At 45.8% G+C, this 20382-nt stretch overlaps 1 protein-coding gene across 9 annotated transcripts in view; it reads right to left on the reverse strand.

The window, feature by feature from the left end:
* ADGRB1 (adhesion G protein-coupled receptor B1) overlaps nucleotides 1-20382 on the reverse strand; it is a 304676-nt gene that overhangs the window by 149420 nt on the left and 134874 nt on the right. For 8 of the 9 annotated variants that reach the window (XM_071553750.1, XM_071553757.1, XM_071553756.1 and 5 more), the window contains 6 exons: nucleotides 14601-14765; nucleotides 12438-12603; nucleotides 8525-8697; nucleotides 5894-6058; nucleotides 2340-2441; nucleotides 461-567 (listed from right to left, as the gene is read on the reverse strand). In XM_071553750.1, the coding sequence (XP_071409851.1) occupies nucleotides 461-567; nucleotides 2340-2441; nucleotides 5894-6058; nucleotides 8525-8697; nucleotides 12438-12603; nucleotides 14601-14765 (878 nt within the window). The remainder of the gene's footprint in view (nucleotides 1-460; nucleotides 568-2339; nucleotides 2442-5893; nucleotides 6059-8524; nucleotides 8698-12437; nucleotides 12604-14600; nucleotides 14766-20382) is intronic. The other variant, XM_071553751.1, reaches the window with a different exon arrangement.

Here is a 20382-nt window from a genome sequence, read left to right on the forward strand (position 1 = left end):
TGTTATTCTTGTTATTTGTTTCATTCTCATTGTAATTTGGAATTATTTTAGAACAGACTGTAGCTTGCCCTGAATAGGAGAGGGCACTTCTCCTACAGGCAAATCATGGGAGACCAGCAAAAATTAATCATAGCAATAAATTTAGGATTAACAAAAGACAAGATGCTTATTTCAAAATGATACACTCACAATGATACTTGATGATAATGTGAGGTGAAAGACCTGGCACAACCTGGATTCTGCCAAGCTACATATTAAAATATCCTGAAAGGAGCCATCCCTTGTCCATGGACTGCCCATGAATTACAAAAAAATGTCAAGAGAAAATCAAGACAGAGCTGGCATCTCCTTTTCACATGAAGATGTCTCTTTCCTTCATTTTTTTTTTGTAACTATAGCCACATAACAAGCATTTGGGAGGATCCCAAACCTGCTGAGCTGAGGATTTGTTCTGCCTTACCATCATCTGTATGTTCCTGTAATCAATAGAAACACACTTGATGTATGTTGGAGGATCCCAGTAAGCGATACCTTCTTCATCTAAAATGCATCTTCTGAGGATCAGCCCTGGAAAGTGAAAGAAACAAATATGGGAGCGAGGACAGCAGGATGAAAAGTCAACTATTCATGGAGGTTTGTCTGTTCTCCCAGGGAAGAAGCTGTAGAACAAGAGGACACAGCTTCAACTTGCACCAGAGAAGGTTTAGTTTGGATATTAGGGAAAAAGTCTTCACTGAAAGGATTTTTAAGAGTTGGAACAGGCTCCCCAGAGAACTGGTGGAATCACCATACGTGGAAAAGTTCACAAAGTTGTAGATGTGGTGGCTGGGGACATGGGTTAGTGGTAGACCCATCAGTGCTGGGATAATGTTTGGACTTGATGATCTTTGAAGTCTTTTCTAACCTTAACAATTCCATAGATGTCACAAAGAACTGGTCAATGCATCTATTTAGGCATAGCTACCAGTACAAAGGGCATCAGAGGCATCTGCAGATGTCTGAACAACACATGCAGCCACGTAGGAGAGATTATTTTTATGACCTTTCCCTACTGCCTTTTATTATTATAGGGCAGCAGAAGGAACTGAGCATGAAAATAGAAGTTAACAAGCTGGACATGGCTAGTCAAGGAGAAAGGAAGGTTTCTTCTCCTGCCCTGGAGGACAATATTCTTCCTGGTTTGGGAAGCCCCATAAGCCTCCCCAGGTGGCTTGTTCTGGTACTTGCAGCTAAACCAGGCACAGTGGCTTGTGCTGCCCACACAGTCTGGAGGAGAATAAACACTCCGACAGCACCATCCTTGTGTCAGCTGAACCACTCTGAGAGCTGCTCAGTCCTCCCCCAGGCCTTCCCTCAGCTCCAGTCTGCAGGGGGGTTTGCAGTGATAGTCACATGCCTTTGTGGAGGAGAGGAACACACTCACCAGAGAGGAGGAAGGCAGAGGCATCACTTTGCCCAAGCCATCAAGATGCCATTTGGAGTTTCTCAGGAGCAGGTTTGCTGGGTCTGCAGTCCCATTGCTACTGCTAAATGACTCAGTGACCTTTCTGTGGACACAGCCCTTCTAGGACAGCATTTGGGATGACACAACTGTCCCAAGCTGAGTCAAAGAGAGCTGCAGGGTTGGTCTGTATCCAACCACCTTCCCCAAACAATACAAAACCTTTCCAGTCAATATTGACACACCTGCCCCTACTTTTGCTCCTGCCTGGGAGTGAGGAACATCCAGCTCAGGACAAGTTCCAGCACCAACATGTCTCCTGGAGCCTTCTCTGTACTTCTTTCTAGTCCTTAGGGAATATGGATTCATGGTCACAATAGATAACATTTGGATGCCCAGATCACTTCACATCACCATGACCAGATCATCAACTTGAGCACTTGTATAAATGTTTAGACAGGTGTTGTGTTTTCTAAGCATAAGTGAATGATAAAACTCAGGTTTCCTGCTTTCAAACACCATCTTCTTTAATGGGGAGTTGAGGCAAATACAACATCCAGGTCTAGAGGACTTTACCAAACCCTTACCTGCTTTGCCAAGCTGTCTGTAGTTAATGGGGAGAACACACCACAGTTACCCTTAATTGCAAAGCTGTCCCAGGACAAGGCAGTAGGTGGATAGAAACCACCTCAGATTGTTCAGTAGAAACCAAGATGTTGTTGTTAAACAGTGAAGAACCACTGAAGAACCCAGAAAGAGTTAATTTAGCCCTAAAAGATGGGAGGGAAATCCATCTGCTTGTCTTATCCTCACAAACCCAGGTTCTCTTCATCTGTGAGACAAAGGATGAGAGATACCCTGAGGGTAGATCATCTTCCTATCCTGGAGTCATCCTTACCAGTGGCATTGCGGGGACACCGGACAGCAGCAGCATCCCCAGCTGGAGTCTCTTTCCAAACCACAGAGCCAAGAGTTTCCTCATCACAGATTTCATGGGGCTCTGCAAAGAGAGAAAAACTCAATCGGTAAAGCTTCCTCCTCAGCAAGGACATGGCAAAGGGAGTGGAAAGAGGAAACAGAGGGGCATGGTCTGGAGTGAACAGAGCTGCGGTGTGAGCCAGGAGGTCTGGAGCTGAACTCCCAGCTCTGCAGCTGCTCAGCTCCATGGCCACTGACAAAGCCATTTAACCTCTCTGGAATTTGCTCTGCCTGTGTGAAAACTGGGCATCCAACCATTCCGAGGATTAGCTCCCTAATGTCCGTGTAACAGCTTGGGAAAGTCCACTCATGCATCTGCCTTCCCTTTTGGCACTTCTTTGCAAAGAAACTACTGTTGCTGCACTCTACTAAAGAGCTTTATTTCTTAATTTTTCCTGGGCAGATAGCCATCTTTTCTGTGCGAACCCCATAGCTCCAGACTGCACTTCTTCCATCCTGCAGCATCGCCAGCTTCAGAGTTGGATGTATCTAAAATGAGGCTTGGCATAAATCAGTCGGAGTAAGAACGAAGGAAAGAACAAGTGTAAAAAGAGATGAACATATTCCCTGGCTGGACTTCATTCAGGTCCTTTGTCTGCTTCCACCTTGTGCAAGGACACGGTGAAGATCTGAGCATGAACAAGCTGGATTTGCATCAGCAGCTCATTTCCAAACACTTCTGCAGAGTTCAGGAGCCTGCAGAAACGTGTTTTGAGACATCACAGTAAAAGCTCTCTGGAAAGAAGTTTTCAGATGCTTCTGTCTGTGGGTGGAGCTGAGTCGGCCCCAGAGTCGGTGGGATCTGGGAGAAAAACACTCACCACAGGAGATCTTTGTGCTGAGAAACTCATTACCTACAGCATGTAAAGCACAGGGAGCCATGAGCATGGTGTTAAAGCTATTTGTCACTCCTGAGGGTGAGGAGGAGAAAAACCCCTTGATTTAATAGTTTTTGGTTACAGTTTTTATTCATTGTGCACGTAAAATTACCAAGAACTGTGAAGCTGAGTGTGCGCCAACAACTGGTCAGGACTTAACCTACTCCTGCTCTGGGACCACCCAGAGACCAGACTGGCTGTAGGGAAGGCTCAAAGCTTAAATTATGAACATGGTAAGTCCTGCTTGTTTGAAGAAGTCATACAAAACCCAACAAGCTGCCTACACATCACTGCTCCTGCAGTCAAGCTCCAGGACTGTGACTCCAGCTGCAGTTCAAAGATGGATTCCTCCCCAGTAGACACTGGGAATGAATAAGTTACACTCTCTGCTTGGAAACAGATGCTCCTTCCCCTGGTTTAAAGTTCCCCTGTGAGTAATCACTGTTGTAATGAAGTCCTGGAGGATAAGAGGGACCCCAGCTGTGCTCTGCACATAAGCAGGACTAGTCCCAGTGAAAACTGCTCACGGCTCCTGTAGATAAGGCAGAACATGGGTGGAAAAGAGGTAGTTTCATTTCCAGACTGCAGGACAGGGAGATTGAATCACCCAGTTGTGACTGACACATGGTCACTCAGAGATCCTGTGGAGAGCAGGGAGCTGAATTCCACACTCCTTTCTGCTGGAGCAGTGCTTTGACCACAATCACAGATTGTACTGTGGCTCAAAGGAGGGTTTGGGTGTGGGGTTGCAGCTTCTATCACCCCTGGCTAAAAGGTAGCAAAGCACATCAAAAAGCAGCGAGGAAGAATGTTCAGATCTGTCCTCCCCTTTTTCCTCCGCTGACCTGTCAAACATTCCTGGTCTCATCAGCCCTGCAGTGTCCCTGGGGACCGCTGAGGGATGCTGTGGATCAGAGATGCTCTTTAAAAATACACTGATTGGTGGTGTCTTGCCAGTGAGTGCAGGAGCAATTCCCAGGCCAGGAGAGAATCATTTTATCCTTTCCTCTTTTCTTCTTTTTTTTCTTCTTTTTCTTTTTGATGTTGCTTCACAACAAAATCCTTTCTACCAGACTAACCTATTTGCACTGGGAGATTTTAATAACTAACCCAATTAAGTTCAATTCTTCTGTTCAAATCAAATCATGCCGGCATTTGATACTTTCTGGAGAACAAATTGAGCGGGTTTATTTTTAGCCTCTGATGTTCCCCCACCTTTTCCTTCCCTTGCAAATTAACAACTGCAGTGAGGCCCTTCTGGTTGTGAACCCTTAGCAGGGCCCAGTCCCTGAGATGTGCCGTTTCCTTTTGAGCACTGTACAGGCATCTACCCCTGCAGGAAGAGAAGAAAAAGATTGGGCTTGTTCTGTCAGGGCCCCAGCTGGCACACACTGAAGCTGAACTAAATCTGCATCACTCTGTAGACACCACCAGACAACTCAGTGCTAAGATTTCTGTGGCGGGGGAGAGCTTTGTGGCAGAGTTCTGAGATTCTCACACACCACTGCTAATTGAGAGGCACAGCTTGGAAGGAGAGGTGATGTCTTTTATTAGAGCGTAGCTGGAGAGAGTGACTGTGCTGTCACACGGCCTTGCTTTCTCTCTCTTATCTCCAAGCTAAATGTGTTGGAACTTCCATGCTGAAGTTCTGTGGCTTCCATCTCTTTGTCTTCAGCAGTTTGTGAGGGAGGCTGAGGGTCAGCTTGTCCTCCACACATCAGATCTGTCCCCAAAAACATCTGTGTCAAAACTGCCGCCTCCTGTCTCGGAGGGAGACACCCCTTTCCATGAGGAGCACCAGGATTCTGCCACGAGAATCTCTCCTGCCTCTCACTGAGCAGCTCTGACAATTAATTACCCTTTCAGTCAAAACTCATGGCCTGTTAGGATCGATGCAATCTGACTGCCAGCATCACACAGGCCATTGATTCCCCACCAGCAATTTCACCAGGAGCTTCAACTCAGACTGAGAAAGTCAGAATGGTGCACAAGCCTTTTTTTTTCTGGTCTCTGGATAGTCTGTGAGAGACAGACAGATACCTTCCTGCTTGCAAGTGTTTGCTTCTGCTTACTTTTCACAGTCAGCCCCAGGTTTTCCCCTGTCCTACAGCCCCACTCGTCCTCCATTCAGTTTTGCACTCTGGAGGAGGGGGAGATTGGGAAGGCTCAGAGAGATGTGAACAGATCTGTCTTTTATTGAATTTTCAGTGGTGTGCAGGTGTCCCAGAGGTAAAGGGTGGGAAACCCCTGCAGCATCCTCACTACTCAGCCAGGTGATGGACTTGAGAACCTGATTTCAGATTTTGCTACCAAACAGTGTCTCTTTTCATCTTGTAACTATGACAATGAAAAGATGAAAAACACCAAGGCTAGACTGGTGAACTGGCCAAATATTCACTAAATTAACATAATTGCTCTGGATGCTGCAGCAATTAAATCAAGGCCTTGGTGCATCTTGTACCTACGTTACGTGTTGGGTCTTACTAGATCCCAACTCCTGTTGCATTCAGCTCTCTGACACAAGACATGGAAGCCTTTTCCAAAATCCAAACTCCCTCTCACACAAAGCAAACCATGAGGGGTTTGGGGTACATACCAGGGCACCTTCTGTCATTGCATTGCTTATACTCCTCCTTGGGACCCTGGCAATTCTCTCCACCGAAGAAAGGTCCGTAGCACACACGGTCACGTCTCTGAGTTCCACCTCCACATGTGGCAGTGCAGCTGCCCCAAACTCCCCAGGCCTGCCACTTCCCATCCACTGGAAACAAAAAAAAAAAAAAAAAAAGGAGAGAAACAGCTTGTTTAGTCCCAAGCATGATATGAAACCAAAGGAGGCAAGATCCAAAGGATGGAATGTAGGGTGAGTAGAGCATGGTCTGGTGGGAGGGAGGTGTCCTGCCTTGGATCTTTGGTTCTCAACAGACATTAAATCAAAGTGTGTTCTTTCCCATTGTATCAGCACTTTAATAGTTGAAGGGTGGTTTTGAGTATCCTCACTCCCTGGATAAACAGCCCTACCTCTCTCCCCAGGCTCAGATTTGGGGCTGTGCTTATGAACACTCTTCAGGTGGGCAGGGGTTCAACCACATCTGCCAGTCAAAATCCATAGCTGGAGTTCAGTTGGGATGTACAATGTGTGTGTGAAAATAGACCTTCCCAGAGAAGGTCTGGCTCAGGGATCTAGAGAGACCAGCAGAGCCCTTGGGCAAAAAACCATGAAGGAACATCAAATAAATCTCCCTCCAGCTGTTTCCATTGCACTGATGTTTCACGTGCCTTGGAAAGAGGTTTGGGATGTTGTCTCATTCAGTTGTATCTTCCACCAACATCTTTACAGATTCAGTGGAAATGTGACTTCTTTTACATTACCAATGACATTAATCAAAATGCTACTTCTTTTACATTAACAATGGCATTTATCAAAGCGCCATAAAAATGTTAATTAGCCCTCACAACAAGGTAGGGAAACCTTCTCCTTTGCTGCATCACAAGTCAGTGACAGAACTAGAACAAGGCCTAAGTCTGCTGTTTACTATTTGGGTTTTAATTATGGATTACTGCATCATCCTGGGTTGGGTGACTACTTTTGGGATGGTGGAGGATCTATGTTGTCTCCAAGACATGGAAGAAAATTATGAAAGAAGAGGGACAGCACTAAATTCTGATGCTTTCTTTAGTGGTATTTTGTGCAGTGGAAAATAGGACCTACATTGCTAAAATAGATAACTTTGAAATCAATGGGACAAGGTTGTCCAAAAAAGAATTCTGAAGTCCTTTTTGTCAAGTTCTCCTGAAGTTGCAAATAAGGAGTGAGATACCTGAACACCAAAACCTACTAGACACCATGTAGGGAAGTCCAATACCTCTGTTAAATACTGCAGACGATGATTCTATCAGAGAGGACAGCAATTTCCTGAGGAAACAGGGCAACCAGGATGAAGGGCTACAGGTTTCTATGCTCGTGGAGTGGAAAGAATAATATTTTGTTACCTAAGCAAGGTATGAGAAGAGCATCAAAGAGTTGAGCTGTTTCTGGCTGTCCCTGTTCTCTCAGAAAGGAGAGAAAGGGACTCTCCATCTCAGGGGTCCAGTTCTTCTCAGATCTATGGTCTAACAGGAATGGAGCAGGGACAGGCAGGGAACAGGTGAGGGGAATAATTATTATTATTTTAACCCAAAACCAGATAAGTAAAGTGACAAGTCTTGAATAGACACTAACTAAAGCTTTATTGTTTCAGACCTTGTCACAGATAACGTTCAAAGTTGAGGTACAGTGCAGGATGCTTCCCTGTTTGCTTCAAATATAACTGGGAGCATTGAACTGGGAGGAGAAGAGGAACAAAAAAAAAAGAGGAGGAAAGTTGAAGCATTGTGGAACCAAGGGAAGGGTCTCACAGATATTTTCTTTGGGTTTTTTAAGTTCATCCTGCAAAGCTGATGTCTAATGCTGGACAGACACATTCCCTGTGGGTAATCACTCATCTCTCTGGGGTCTCCTGGAGCATTTGCTGGCGATGGTTTTGATATTTGAGTTTAGAGATATAACAAGAAATAAGTTTTTGCGAAGAATGTACCACAGAAATTGCCTATGGCTGAGCCAAGTGATTTCAAAGGACTAACCAAGGAAAGAAAAGAAACAGTGAAGAAGGGAACTGAGTCAGCCAGCCAAGAAACACCAAGTTACTCCATAACCAGGTGTATTGTCTTAAGGAAGGTCATAAGGCTGTCACTTACAACTTGGGGGGCTTGAGACAGAGAAGACAACCAAAGACCCTCAGTGAAGTCCTCAAGGACCTTATAAGGAGATCTATATCTATATCTATATATCTATATATATGTTAAAAAGTGCTGGGAATTGTCATGAATATGTAACAGCAATGTGGGGAACTGCAAATAAATAATCATGTAGTGTTGCCATATAAGCTGTAGCGAAGATACCTCTGAGTGCACTTTGGTGAACTGATTGCCAGGACACCCTGCATGCTGGAATCATTCCAGTGCATCCTAATAAAGAATGCCTGGCTTCTAAAACTCACAAATTGAGTTTTAGAGGGGTTTTTTAAGAGTTGATGTTTTTGGCTGGCATGATCTGTTTGTTTGATGCAAACCTTCCTATTTCTGCACTCCTGCTGAAAATGGTGTTTCCTCCATAAATTAAAATTTCCCAAAAGCCTGGCTGTGACTGTAAATGACCCAGGAGAAAGAAAATCCACTGGGGACCAACCTGGACACTGGCGCAGGAAGCAGTCCCTGGTCTCCACCCAGTGCCCCTGGCACTCGGCGCCGCCGTAGGAGGGTCCGTTGCACTCCCTGGTCCTCTGCTGGGTGCCGTTGGAGCAGGAGGCTGAGCACGAGCTCCAGCTCGACCATTCGTTCCAGTTGCCGTCCACTGAGTGGCCCAAAGAAGGAAAACAAATGGAATGTGAAAATCGCTCCCTCTGGAAGGAGGAACCACCAAGAGTGTCCAACCATTGCCTACAATGGACTGAGGCAGGGAGGGACAAACCAGACTCATGGAGCATGAGCCAGGGCATTGATCATACAAAAAAAGTTTGGATAACATGGCAGCAGTAATTTGTTGGGACACTGTGCAGCCTTCAGCTGGTATGTCATGTCCAACAGGGTACAACTGCCACCACATTTCCATTTTTATGTCCACACTCTCCACAACATCATACAAGCTGAAATGATTGATACTCTGCATTCCCCCACAAAAGTCAAAGCCAATAATATTGCCAGTCACAATGTAACATCAGAGCAGAGAGCATGGGTCATGTTTTCACTGAACACTGAAGGAATCAGTTCATTACCACAACATTTCTCATTTGGAACAATAACCTTTTTATTTTTTTAAGGAACTGATTTTTCACCAAAGTAATGCACAAAGAAGAGAACTTTCTCAAGAACCCAATGCTCTGTTTCTTTATGAAAGCACCCACAGAAACTTGAATCAGAGTGTTATTCACAGGAGTCCACGCTGAGAGCTGGGAAATGTGGGAACAAAGGTGTGCTCCAGCATGATGAGACCAGGAGCAGAGTGTGTGTGTGTGGTCAGTGTACGTCTCTCACAGCTGAATTAACACTGACAGGTTTGATGTGTCTCTGCACAGCAGTGTCTCTGATAATTTAATAGAGGAAGGAGGTTATGATAGGGACGGGGTGGGAGAAAAACAAGAATACATCTTATTAACGTGGTAAGGACTGAGGCATTCCCAAGTGTGGCAGTTACAGCCTAATTGGTCCCTGATCTACAGATCCATCACCCACTCTGCTATTCCTGCAGCAGTTTTTTTCTCATTAGCAGCGGTCATCATGCTCTGTTTAGCTCTCATTAGCTGTTAGGTCTCACTCAGAAATACATCCTGAATACCTGAAAAGTCTGAATTCCAGCTCAAATCACATTGCTGCAGATTCCAGCTCTTTCTTTCTTTTTTTTTTTTTTTGGCTTTGTTTGCCTGTCCAAGAAAAATATATGCAAACTGGTCCCCCATGAAATCTGCAAGGACTCGACCAGCCCTGTATAATCCCCACTGCAGCTGAGCAGCTTTTTGTTTGCAAACTCGGTAAAGAATGTCAAAAACATCCAAATGAGCAACTGTTAACTCAGAGGGGCTCAGAAGGTGTGAAAAATCAGGCAGGCAGAACGATAGCTCCAAAAGGTGCAGGTTTTTAGCAATCCAAGATTAATGTTTTCATTGTGCATAAATTCAAGGCGTTGTGCCAGTGCTTATCAATTCCAAAGAAGGGAAATGCAAGTTGAGGTGTCTGACAGGTGATTCTTTCCTGGAAAGGATCCAAAACTCCACAAAGAAGGTCCTACCAGGTATAAATTAACATGCCTTTTCTCACTGAAGGTAGTGCTGTTGAGTTTTCATGAACTGATCAAAGAAACATAAAATGGTTTGAGTTGGACAGAAACGTAAAGAATGTCAAATTTCAATCTCGTTGCCATGGGCAGGGACACCTTCCACTAGTCCAGGTTGCTCCAAGCCCTGTCCAACCTTCCAGGGATGGGGCAGCCACAGCTTCTCTGGGCAACCTGTTCCAGGGCCTCGCCACCCCCAGAGTAAAGATTATCTTCCTAATAATGATTGTATCAGCCCCTCATTAACATTCCTCCATGCTGGAAAACTGAGGTTGCATTTATCACATTAGATATTAAACTTACAAAAAAAGTTGAATTAACCTTGCTGTAGTGACAGTGGTGTTTGGAAGCCACCACAAGTGTGAGCCTTTGGAGGTAGGAAAATAAAAGAGCTAAAACCATAATTTAGTGATTCAGTGGGGGATAGAATCTTAGAATTATAGAATCATAGAATATGCTGAGTTGGAAGGCACCCAACAGGATCATCGAGTCCAGCTCTGGGCCCTTCACAGGACACCCCAAGAATACCATGTGCCTGAGAATGTTGTCCAAATGCTTCTTGAACAGGTAATTTTACTTTTTTACCCTTTGTTTTCCTCCCTTTTATTTATTTCTTCCATTCATTTATTTCCTCCTCTCATTTATTTCCTTTTATTTACTCAGCTTGTAATTGCAGTGACATTTTAACAAAAGGAGAAACAGAGGTGGCCGTGTGGCATCTCCAGCCTCTTGCAGTGATGTAAAAATGTCTCTGGGGCAAGAGGTTGGGGGTTTTCCACCCCAGTCACAGCCAAGACTGTTCTCACCTCAGTGTGAGTCTATCAAAGTGCTCATTGGAGCCTGGCTGTGTAGAGACAGGCATTGTCTTCCTCCTTTTCACTCTCTTCAAAGGCCTTGGGGCTCAGCCTGTGGTATCCCTTGCTCTGGAGGAACAAAGGCTCTGTTGTCCCTGCAGCAGAGTACTTTTATCAGCCATGGTAATAAATCCTCAGAGCAGGTAATAAGCAACACGAGTGTCTGGTGTGTCAAACGCCCATTGTTGTGCTCCAATGATTCCCCCAACGTCGCTCTCATTTGGCACTGCCAAGCCACTGATTGCCTTTGTGGCATTAATTAGAGCTGAAGCCTTGCAGTTTGGGCGGCTTGTCTTTTCCACTGCTGCTTCTTTCCACGTATTTATTTGTATTTAAATTAATTATGGATCAATGTTAACTCAGGGTATGCTTTATTGCCCAAGCAATGCCAGGTCTGACTTCTTCAATTTGTCTTTTTTATGACAGAGTCGATTTGGTGTCTGGGATGTTCTTATTCCAAGTAGAGTCTTCTGGACAGCGGCCAAAAATCCAAGGATAGTTACTTGGAGTGAAAACTAGATGGGAAATGCCAGGAGGCTTCTCAATAATGTTTTCACAAAGTTCTCATCACTCCCACAATCCTTCTCCTCCTCCGGGGACATAATAATGTCTCATAATGATTCTCATTAAACTGGAAAAATGTCAGTTGACTTTACCCTGGGAGAGGGAGGGAGTTTTGGGGAGCTCCCTTGTGTTCATGTCATGTTCATCAGAACAAGCAGAGTTAAAATAAGGGGCACTCTGTTGTAAACCCCAAGCCAGGCTGGTTCAGAAGAAGGAAGTCACAGGAGCACAAGTGGATTTCCAGGTAGTAAAAATAATTTCATCTTGAGGTTCTTTCTGATGTTTCAAAACAAAACTCAGGGCGAGGCATTTGAAGGTAAAATCTAGAGGCAGGGAAAAGGTACTTAGAAGTATGAAAATTCAGCATGGAAGGCTATCAGGAGTCTTAGTCCATCTCACCACCCAAAGCAGGATCAGCTACAGTGAAAACTTGCATATATAGTGAATTAATGCACCTCAATTGCTAGCAAGTAGAATTATTAATTAATACCAGCACAACACAAGCACAGAAAAAATAACTGTAAACCATTCAGTGGAGAGAAGAGGTGAGAAGCTTAAGATGATCCTGGAAATAGCAGTGACAGCCAGATCCAACCCATACAGTGTGCCATCTGAAAGAGATGACACAGGGCAAAACTGAACCTAAACCAAATCTGAGCTGAATAACCCCACAAAGCACCTCTAAGTGGCTTCTTCAATGAGGCCTTTCCTTATAGAGGAGCTGTCCCTGCTTGGGACAGTGCTGGCTTTGTAACCTTTCATTGGACCTACAGACCTGGATGAGCCATGTGAGGGTGTTTTCAGAGCTGGGGAGACCTGCTGGAGGGGAGGTTTCCAATCTGTGACTGTCCTTACCTGGGCAAAGTGCAATGTTGCAGAACTTGGTTTGCTTCTCGGGGCCCTCGCAGGGGTTCCCACCAAACTGGGGGGGTTTGCACGTGCGGGTCCGGTCCCTGTAGCCTCTCCCACACGTGGAAGAGCACAAGCTCCATGGAGACCACTCGTCCCAGGTGCCATGCACTGCAAGGGAAGCAGAAGGAGTGAGTTTCCTTTCCAAGGGAGGTCTGAGGAAGTGAGGGAGAACCACAGGGCACAGCATCTTCCCACCCAGAATGAGCAGCGTGTGGGAAGGCCGAGAACAAACCAACCCAAAATTGTGCAAGAGGAACATCGTGTAATTTTTGTTCTGTGCCGTTGACACCAAGTGTGTGTTAGTTCACAGTCTCTGAAATAAATCACAGTGCAGTTTTAATTGACCCTAATTTTTCAGATATTTGGGCCAGAACATCATTTTTTGAGGAAAACATGAAATTAGCTAGAGAGGTACAAAACCTCACTACACTTAAGGAAGCAGCATCACCATCATTTTGTCACTTCTCCTCCTCATTTCTTGTCCCTCAACATATTTTTCTCACTGAATCATCAAAGGCTACAACATTTTAAGGCATTCAGAAAAGCTGTAGCCTGTCTACTGATTACTGTCATAGGTCAGTGACACCACAGGGGCTAAGGCAGGGAGGCTTGGAAGAGCAAAGTGGAATGGACAACATGCTCCAACAGTGCTCAAGCCATCTCTGGGAACTTCTGGAATTAGAAATCTAACCTATATTATTCTAATCTATTTAGCCTGCTAATCTGTATTAATCTAATATTCTCCAATCTAATTTAATCTGATCTGGCCAAGTTATTTGTGGAAGTTTAGTCACTGTAATCTCTAGAGGTCTAATGTTATAAGAATGCACTGATCTCTCTTAAGGGACTTTGCTGGAAAAGCTAATGGCAAATCAATAACGCTTCAGAAAAAGAAGAAACCCCCCCAAAACAGGTCCTTTTTCAGTCCTTCATCAGCTGCTGACAGTGACTGATGCCCCAGTGTCAAGAAAGGGTGTTCAAAACTAATTGTCACCAGGCATTGAGCATGATATGGGAAAACTAGAAAAGGAAATACAGGAGAGAATATGGGAAGAGTTTTCACCACAGATGGTGGTTTCACCATATTAGAACTGGTTTTGAACGTTGCTGGTCAGGAGACATGAATAACACCCCTAGTTTAACAGCATAAGTCTTCAAAATAATCTTAGAATCACAGAATAATAGAATGGACTGGGTTGGAAGTGACCTCAAGATCATCTCATTCCAATCTCCCTGCCATGGTCAGGGACACTTTCACTAAACCATGATGTTCAGAGCCCCATCCAAGCTGGTCTTGAACAATTCCAGGGCTGGAGCATCCACAGCTTCTCTGGGCTGCCAGTGCCAGGGCCTCACAAGCCTCACAGTAAAGGATTTTTTCCCTAATATCCAATCTAAACCTTCTCAGTTTCAAGCCATTCCCTTTTGTCCTCTCACTACATACTCTTGTAAAAAGTCCCTCTCCCCCTTTCTTAGAGGGTCCAGGTTCCCCAGAAAGTAATTTTTCATCAAAATTGTAGAAGAATGAGTATGAAAACAGAGGTGATGGATTTCTCAGTTCATCACCACGCCAACATCCTGAGTGTTTTACACTGATTTTGCACTGGTTGTTGCTGTTGCCCACTTGGCATCCAAGCAACAAAAAGTGTCACCTGGTGCTTCTCTTTCCCAGTCTGTTCCATTCTGGAAACACTACAAAGGGGACATGTCTTTCAGGTGTACTGTGTTCATGGAATTTACAAAGCATGGAATTGTCCATCCCATGCAAAATAGTGCTCACCAGGGTCTGGTCTAACAGGGGTCTCTGTATGAGACTTTAGGGTATAAAGAGAAGGAAGGGGGAACAAAAACCTTTTCCTTTAAGAATCATAGAATGGTTTGGATTGGAAGGCACCTAAAAGATCATCTAGTCCACCCCCTTGCCATGGGCAGGGACAGCTTCCACTAGACCACGCTGCTCAAAGCCCCATCCAACTTGGTCTTGAGCGCTCTCAGAGGTGGGGCAGCCACAACTTCCCAGTGCCTCTCAGGAGATACATCACAGTGGAGATATCAAAGGCAGTCAATCTTCCATGCATGTCCCTCCCCCTGGTGCCCACCAGTACCTGGGCACACAGCAGAATTGTTGCACTGTCTCTGCTCCCGGAGGGGGCCACTGCACTGGGTGCTGTAGGAAGACGACACACAGAACCTGGTCCTGGTCTGCCAGCCCTCCCCGCAGGTGGTTGAGCACACGCTCCATGGGGACCACTCCTCTGCTGCAGGGTCACCTGTTGGGGTTGGAGCAGAAGGTGAGGGCAAGGTGGCACCCTTGGCACCTGGATTTCCAGGGCAGGGATTCCCAAGTTACACTCCACGGGTTGTCGGAGGTCTGTGAGGCTGCACAATGCGTCCTACAGGTGGTGTGAGGAATGAGTGTGAAGGGATTGCTGAGAAGATGGTAGGGGCTAAAAGTTTTCCTGGGGGTGTTGTGTTGAACTATAACACACAAACATGAAAAGAATTAGGGAAGGATATTGTGGAAGCATCAGGGCACTGAGCAGGACAAACTGATAATGAGGTGGTGTAGCCACTGCAAAACCATCTGGGAAATGTAACATCTACTGAGAGATAGCACTAATTAAGCAATAGTGATTAGTCAGATATAGTAAATGTGCCCATAAATTGATCAGTTTTAAGGATTCAACTCCTTTCCCTGCCTTCTCACAGCCCCTGCCAATGCAGATTGGCAGAGAAGGAGCGGACAAAATACAAGATGATTGTGCCTGAGAAGGGTCAGCTGAAGGAATCCCAAAAAGTTTTCTCAGCATCTCCTTTCCCTGTGAAGACCTGCTTTGAACATGTGACAAAAAACAAGGCTGACTTTTCCAGGGCATCACACAGTCCCTATCAACTGCTTGCCTTATGGGGCAGCATTGGAAAGGAAACTAAAAATACCCCACTGAGCAAAAGATGGGAGTGAAAAGCAATGAGACATCATCCCTTTGTCACTAAGATCCCTGCTGGGGGTGTTTCAGCAGGCCACAATCTCCACATAATTCAACATGAGTGTGAAACGGGCAGGGAAAGGACAGTTTTCCATTAGTTTTTGTGGGCATGAGTCTACCCTTGACAAAATGCCTTTGTGAAAACAAAAATTGGCTCCACTTCATCTAATCAAGCCATTCATTGTTTGGACTTTCAGATTTTCAATGGATTACTAATAATTACACATGATAAACCTGGAATGCAACATTTGGAATGTATAGTACACAGGCATATGGCACAAATAAACAGCAGCATATCTTTGATGCATAACAGAGGGGCAGCCCCTTCTAGTAACAGGTTCTTCAGAGCATCAGACCACACTGTGTCACATCCCAAACAGAGGCATCTGGCAGACTATGGATGTTAGAAGAAGTATCACAGCACTGGGTGAAACAGGTAAGCAGGACCTCAGGGATCCTACAGAACAGCACAGCCTGGGCTGCATCCAGCAGTCAGATGTGTTATCCCACACCACCACCCCATTCCCAAAGAAAGCTGGACAGCAGATGCTCTGTTAAACTGACCAGCTGCACCGTGGAGTATGGAAGAGACTCCACCTGAGAACCTGAGATTTCAGCCTGAGATCTCAGTGAGTTATAAACCTGCTGCAATGCCAGTTCAGACCTGTGATGGGCACTGTAAGGATTGGAGACCACCAAACTGCCCAATACTGCCTAAAGTTGTGCATGTCTGGCTTTTTTCCTCAAGGTGATAGCTTTATTTACTAGAGTTTTCCATGTGCAATGGAATTTTATGCGGGTTTTCAAGTGTTTGTGTCCCTCATTAATACACCCTTTCGGGTTTTGGGTAGTAATCTATGTTCTTTGGTTTGTGTCATGCTTTTCAGCACATGTACTTTGAATATCTCATCTCATTCAGGCTGTTGGGAATTAAAAACGTGCCCTCTAATTGCTGTCTCGTGACCTAACATGTATCTGTTGAGGGGGGCAAGTGTTGAGGAAGACCTGACCTTGCTGTAAAATGGACAGACTTTCATTCCTTCATTTATTGGCTGGAAATAGAAAGAGGTGGAGGTAGGGATGAGTCTTTCCCTACCTCATCCGTGCCATTATAATGATAATAATGAGATGTAACTGCTTTTGTTCATTAAGCCAAAGTTGCTTAATACTGTATTGCTTTTGGATTTTGTTCCATCAATCAGCCCAGTTAGTTCCAGTTAGATGGATGTTATGGGCCACTGGTCTTTCTCTGGGATGTGTAGGAGACAGACAGAAAACATCACTCCCATATCTTGTTTCTCAAGTATTAGATCTCCTGGTATGCAGAGTTCTGCATTTCCATGGTAATTTTCCTGTCTTTCCAGTAAGGAACTGAACTGGCTCTGTCAGACTGAGAGTCCTGTGATGCTCCAAGTTCCCCACCAGTTTCCTTTATGGTGCCATCACCTCAGCATTTGCCATCCAGAGTGTCCCAGACTCCAGAAGATCCCTCTCCAACCCACAAATCCCAGTCATTCCTGCTACTCTCTTTGCTTGGATGCTGCACATGGCCAGACAATATCCTTGCAATAGTCGTTGAACACCCTCCATTGACCTTTTGCAATCTCCCCAGTACCTGCACCCAGAGCACCCAGTGCACCCAGAGCATCCAGTTCCTCAGTGACAGGGAGCTGGAGAGTTTTGGTAGTTAAACACTCCAAGTTTATGCGCCAAAGCATTTCTGGAAGGCCAGAGGTGGAACAGAGCAAGCCTGTAGAGACACAGGAGCCTCTTCCATCAGCAACTCATGGCTTGGAGAGCCCACCACCCCAACAATCCCACCATCTCCCACACAGACCTGAGTGAGGTTTTGCAATCTCCCTATTCAGACAGGAATTACTGTATCACTAGGTGAGTAAATGGCATCTTTGAACCAAATTCCTCCTCCCCTGCCTCTTTCCTCTTCTTTATTATGGCTGACTTTTGCCCTTTCACAGCAGAAATAGCTGTGCTTGGAGGCAAATCTCCTCAATTATCATCTCTCACATTGCACCAATCCCTGGCTTTTAAACCCATAATACATTTTTTTTCCTAAGTGCTGGTTACTCCCTTGGGTTTGGTGTCATTTTGTACTAAGTAATTTATCTCAGTCTACTGGGACACTCTGCCCAGACTAAGTCTCAAGCCTTGGAGAAATTCAACGAATTTTCAAACCATGTGAGAGCCAGTTCTGGACTCTCTCAGGCATGAGACAAGATCTCTCATTCTCCACTCAAGAGAAGCAGAATAGTCCCCATCATCAAAACTATGGATGAGAAGAATTTCTGCACTCCTGTGGGTCAGATGGCAGCAACACAAATTACTGGATAAAATATATTCCAATTATTTGTCCAAGAATGGATTCTAGCGCTGTTTTTTATATAATGTCAAGAAGTCTGCCATGCTCATTGGTCTTGAAAACCACGTAGTACAGCTCAGTGTTACCTTATAATTAGACCTCCTAGAGATTATAGAATCATGGAATGATTTGGTTGAAGGGTGGCTATAAGATCATACAGTTCCATCCCCCTGCCATGGGCAGGGACAGCATCCACCACACCAGGTTGCTCCAAACCCAATCCAACCTGGCCTTGAACGCTTCCAGGGATGCAGCAGCCACAGCTTTCCTGTGCAACCTGTTTCAGTGTCTCACTCTCCTCATAGTGAAGATTTTTTTTCCTAATATCCAATAGCAATCTCTCCTTCTTCAGCTTAAAGCTATTGCCCCTTGTCCTGTCACTCCAGACCCTTGTGTAAAGGCCCTCTCCAGCTCTCTTGGAGCCTCTCTAGGTACTGGAAATGGCTCTAAGGTCTTCTTGAAGCCTTCTCTTCTCCAGACTGAACAGTCCCAACTCTCTCAGCCTGTCTCCAACCTCCTGATGCACTCAAGCAAATTTGTCTTCACCCCCGGAGGAGAAAGGGCCATGCACTGCCCCCCATCCTGACTCGTGCCTGAGGCATCTGTCTCTGCAGGATTGACCTTTGATTAGTACCAGTGGGTCAAAACTTAGTTGTAATAATGCCAAGGTCATGGGTTCAATCCCCTATGTGGGCCATTGACTTAAGAGTTGGACTCGATGATCCCTGTGGGTCCCTTCCAACTCAGAACAGTCTGTGAACAGCAACATCAGTCCTGTGATGCTCCAGGCTTGCTTGGGGGTTAACAGGAGTGCCCCAAAGAATTTTTCAGGAGTGAGTACCCCACCTGAAGTGTGAAGATGGCCCTTACTACTCCCACAGATCCAGCTGCAGCAGCTGGAGAAGTCCAGCAGACGCTACAGAATGAGACAAGCTGGATGTCACTCCACAGGGATGCACCACTGCAATCCAGGATCCTTTCCAGCTCCTGGCCAGCCCTGAGAGAAACTGAGCTGAGCTGGCTGTGGTGCCCCCATCAGTGCCTGCAGCTTCTCCATGACACTCCTTCCCTCGGCACTAATGGAGCGGGACATCGCTGTCATCCCTCCGCCAGGATCCCTCTTTGCCGTGCCATTGTCTGTCACTCTGACATCTCTTCCTGGGCAAGACGCCTCTCTGCTCAAATCCTGCTGCTGGCAGAGTCCTCCTGGAGCAGTCTGTGGGCTGAGCTGGGAGAGCCCATGCCAGGGACCTGCTGGGCTGGATCTCGCTCGTTGTGCTATTGGTGGGAGAGACACGTGGGTGGCAGCAGCACCACTGCGGCTGAGAGCACGACTGTGCCAGGACCTGTGGGCCAGCAGGACATGGACACTGGGGAAATGAAGGGCTGGCAGGAGAACATGCTTCTCTTCAGCTGGGCAGGGCTGTCCTGTCATCCTTAGTCCTTTATGGATGGCATCAGCTAATTTTTGTATTCCGTGTTTTCCCAGGTCCTGAGTAGATGTGACGGGGCTTGTCCCCCACAAATTGTGCCCATAGCTAGGGAAGGCATGGGCTTTGCTTTGGCATTCCCAACTAAAGATTTCCTTAATCCCTTGCTGAACTGTACACTCTGACTGGCCTTTACACCTCTTCCATTCTGATTTCCTAGAATAACCTGGTTGTGATTGGTGTTCCTGGAACAGTGGCAGGAATGTGGGAAGCTTGCAGCAGGACAATGCACATCTCCCAGCTCATGCTGCATTCAGGGATACCACAGCCTAAGCCAACCATGCTACAGCAGTGCCCACAATGGCAGGGAGTTAATAGAGATGTCACTGAGCCCAGATCTGGTATCCAGCTCCACAGCAGGAAGAAATGCCAAGCTGTAAAGCTGATGGCTGAGCTAGAGGCTGGAACAGAGCTCTGGGGAAGCACCTGAGACCAGGCAGAGCAGGGACAACAGGGGACATCACAGGACCTGCCTTACAGTGCCTTCCCCTCCTCCACGTGTGACTGAGAGATTAAGCTCAGATTCACCAGATTATAGTGGTACAAATGTCCTCCCTCCCTTGCAGCATTTTGCCAGTTGCCCCAGATCCTCCAGACAGTGGAGCTGCTCCCACTGGAGGAGCAGTTTCTGCATAGGGTAGTAAGAAAATTCAGATCCTTCCCTACCTTGTGTTGAAAGCCACAATCCCCAAAATTACCTTATCACACCCAGAGTCTACACACCAAACAGATTCCTGACACTGTTCACTGCTGTATTGTGGTAAAGACTTTCTGGGTTGAATGGGCCAGTTAATGACTCACTCTCACTTTTAATGAAATCACCTCTTTGAAGCCTTTCTAGAGCACAAAATATTTGCAAGGTCACTGGGCAATGATTATGACCTGTGGCCACATTCAGCAAACTTTGCTCTGCCCAAGACCGTTGATGTCTTGAGCTACTGCCAGGGAATGCAGACATGAAGGGAGAGCACAAAACCTCTCCAGATTGAATCAGGGAATCATAGAATGGTTTGGCTTGAAAGGGACCTTGAAG

This window comes from Pithys albifrons, chromosome 4 (genome assembly GCF_047495875.1).
Source record: "Pithys albifrons albifrons isolate INPA30051 chromosome 4, PitAlb_v1, whole genome shotgun sequence".
Classification (NCBI taxonomy): domain Eukaryota; kingdom Metazoa; phylum Chordata; class Aves; order Passeriformes; family Thamnophilidae; genus Pithys; species Pithys albifrons.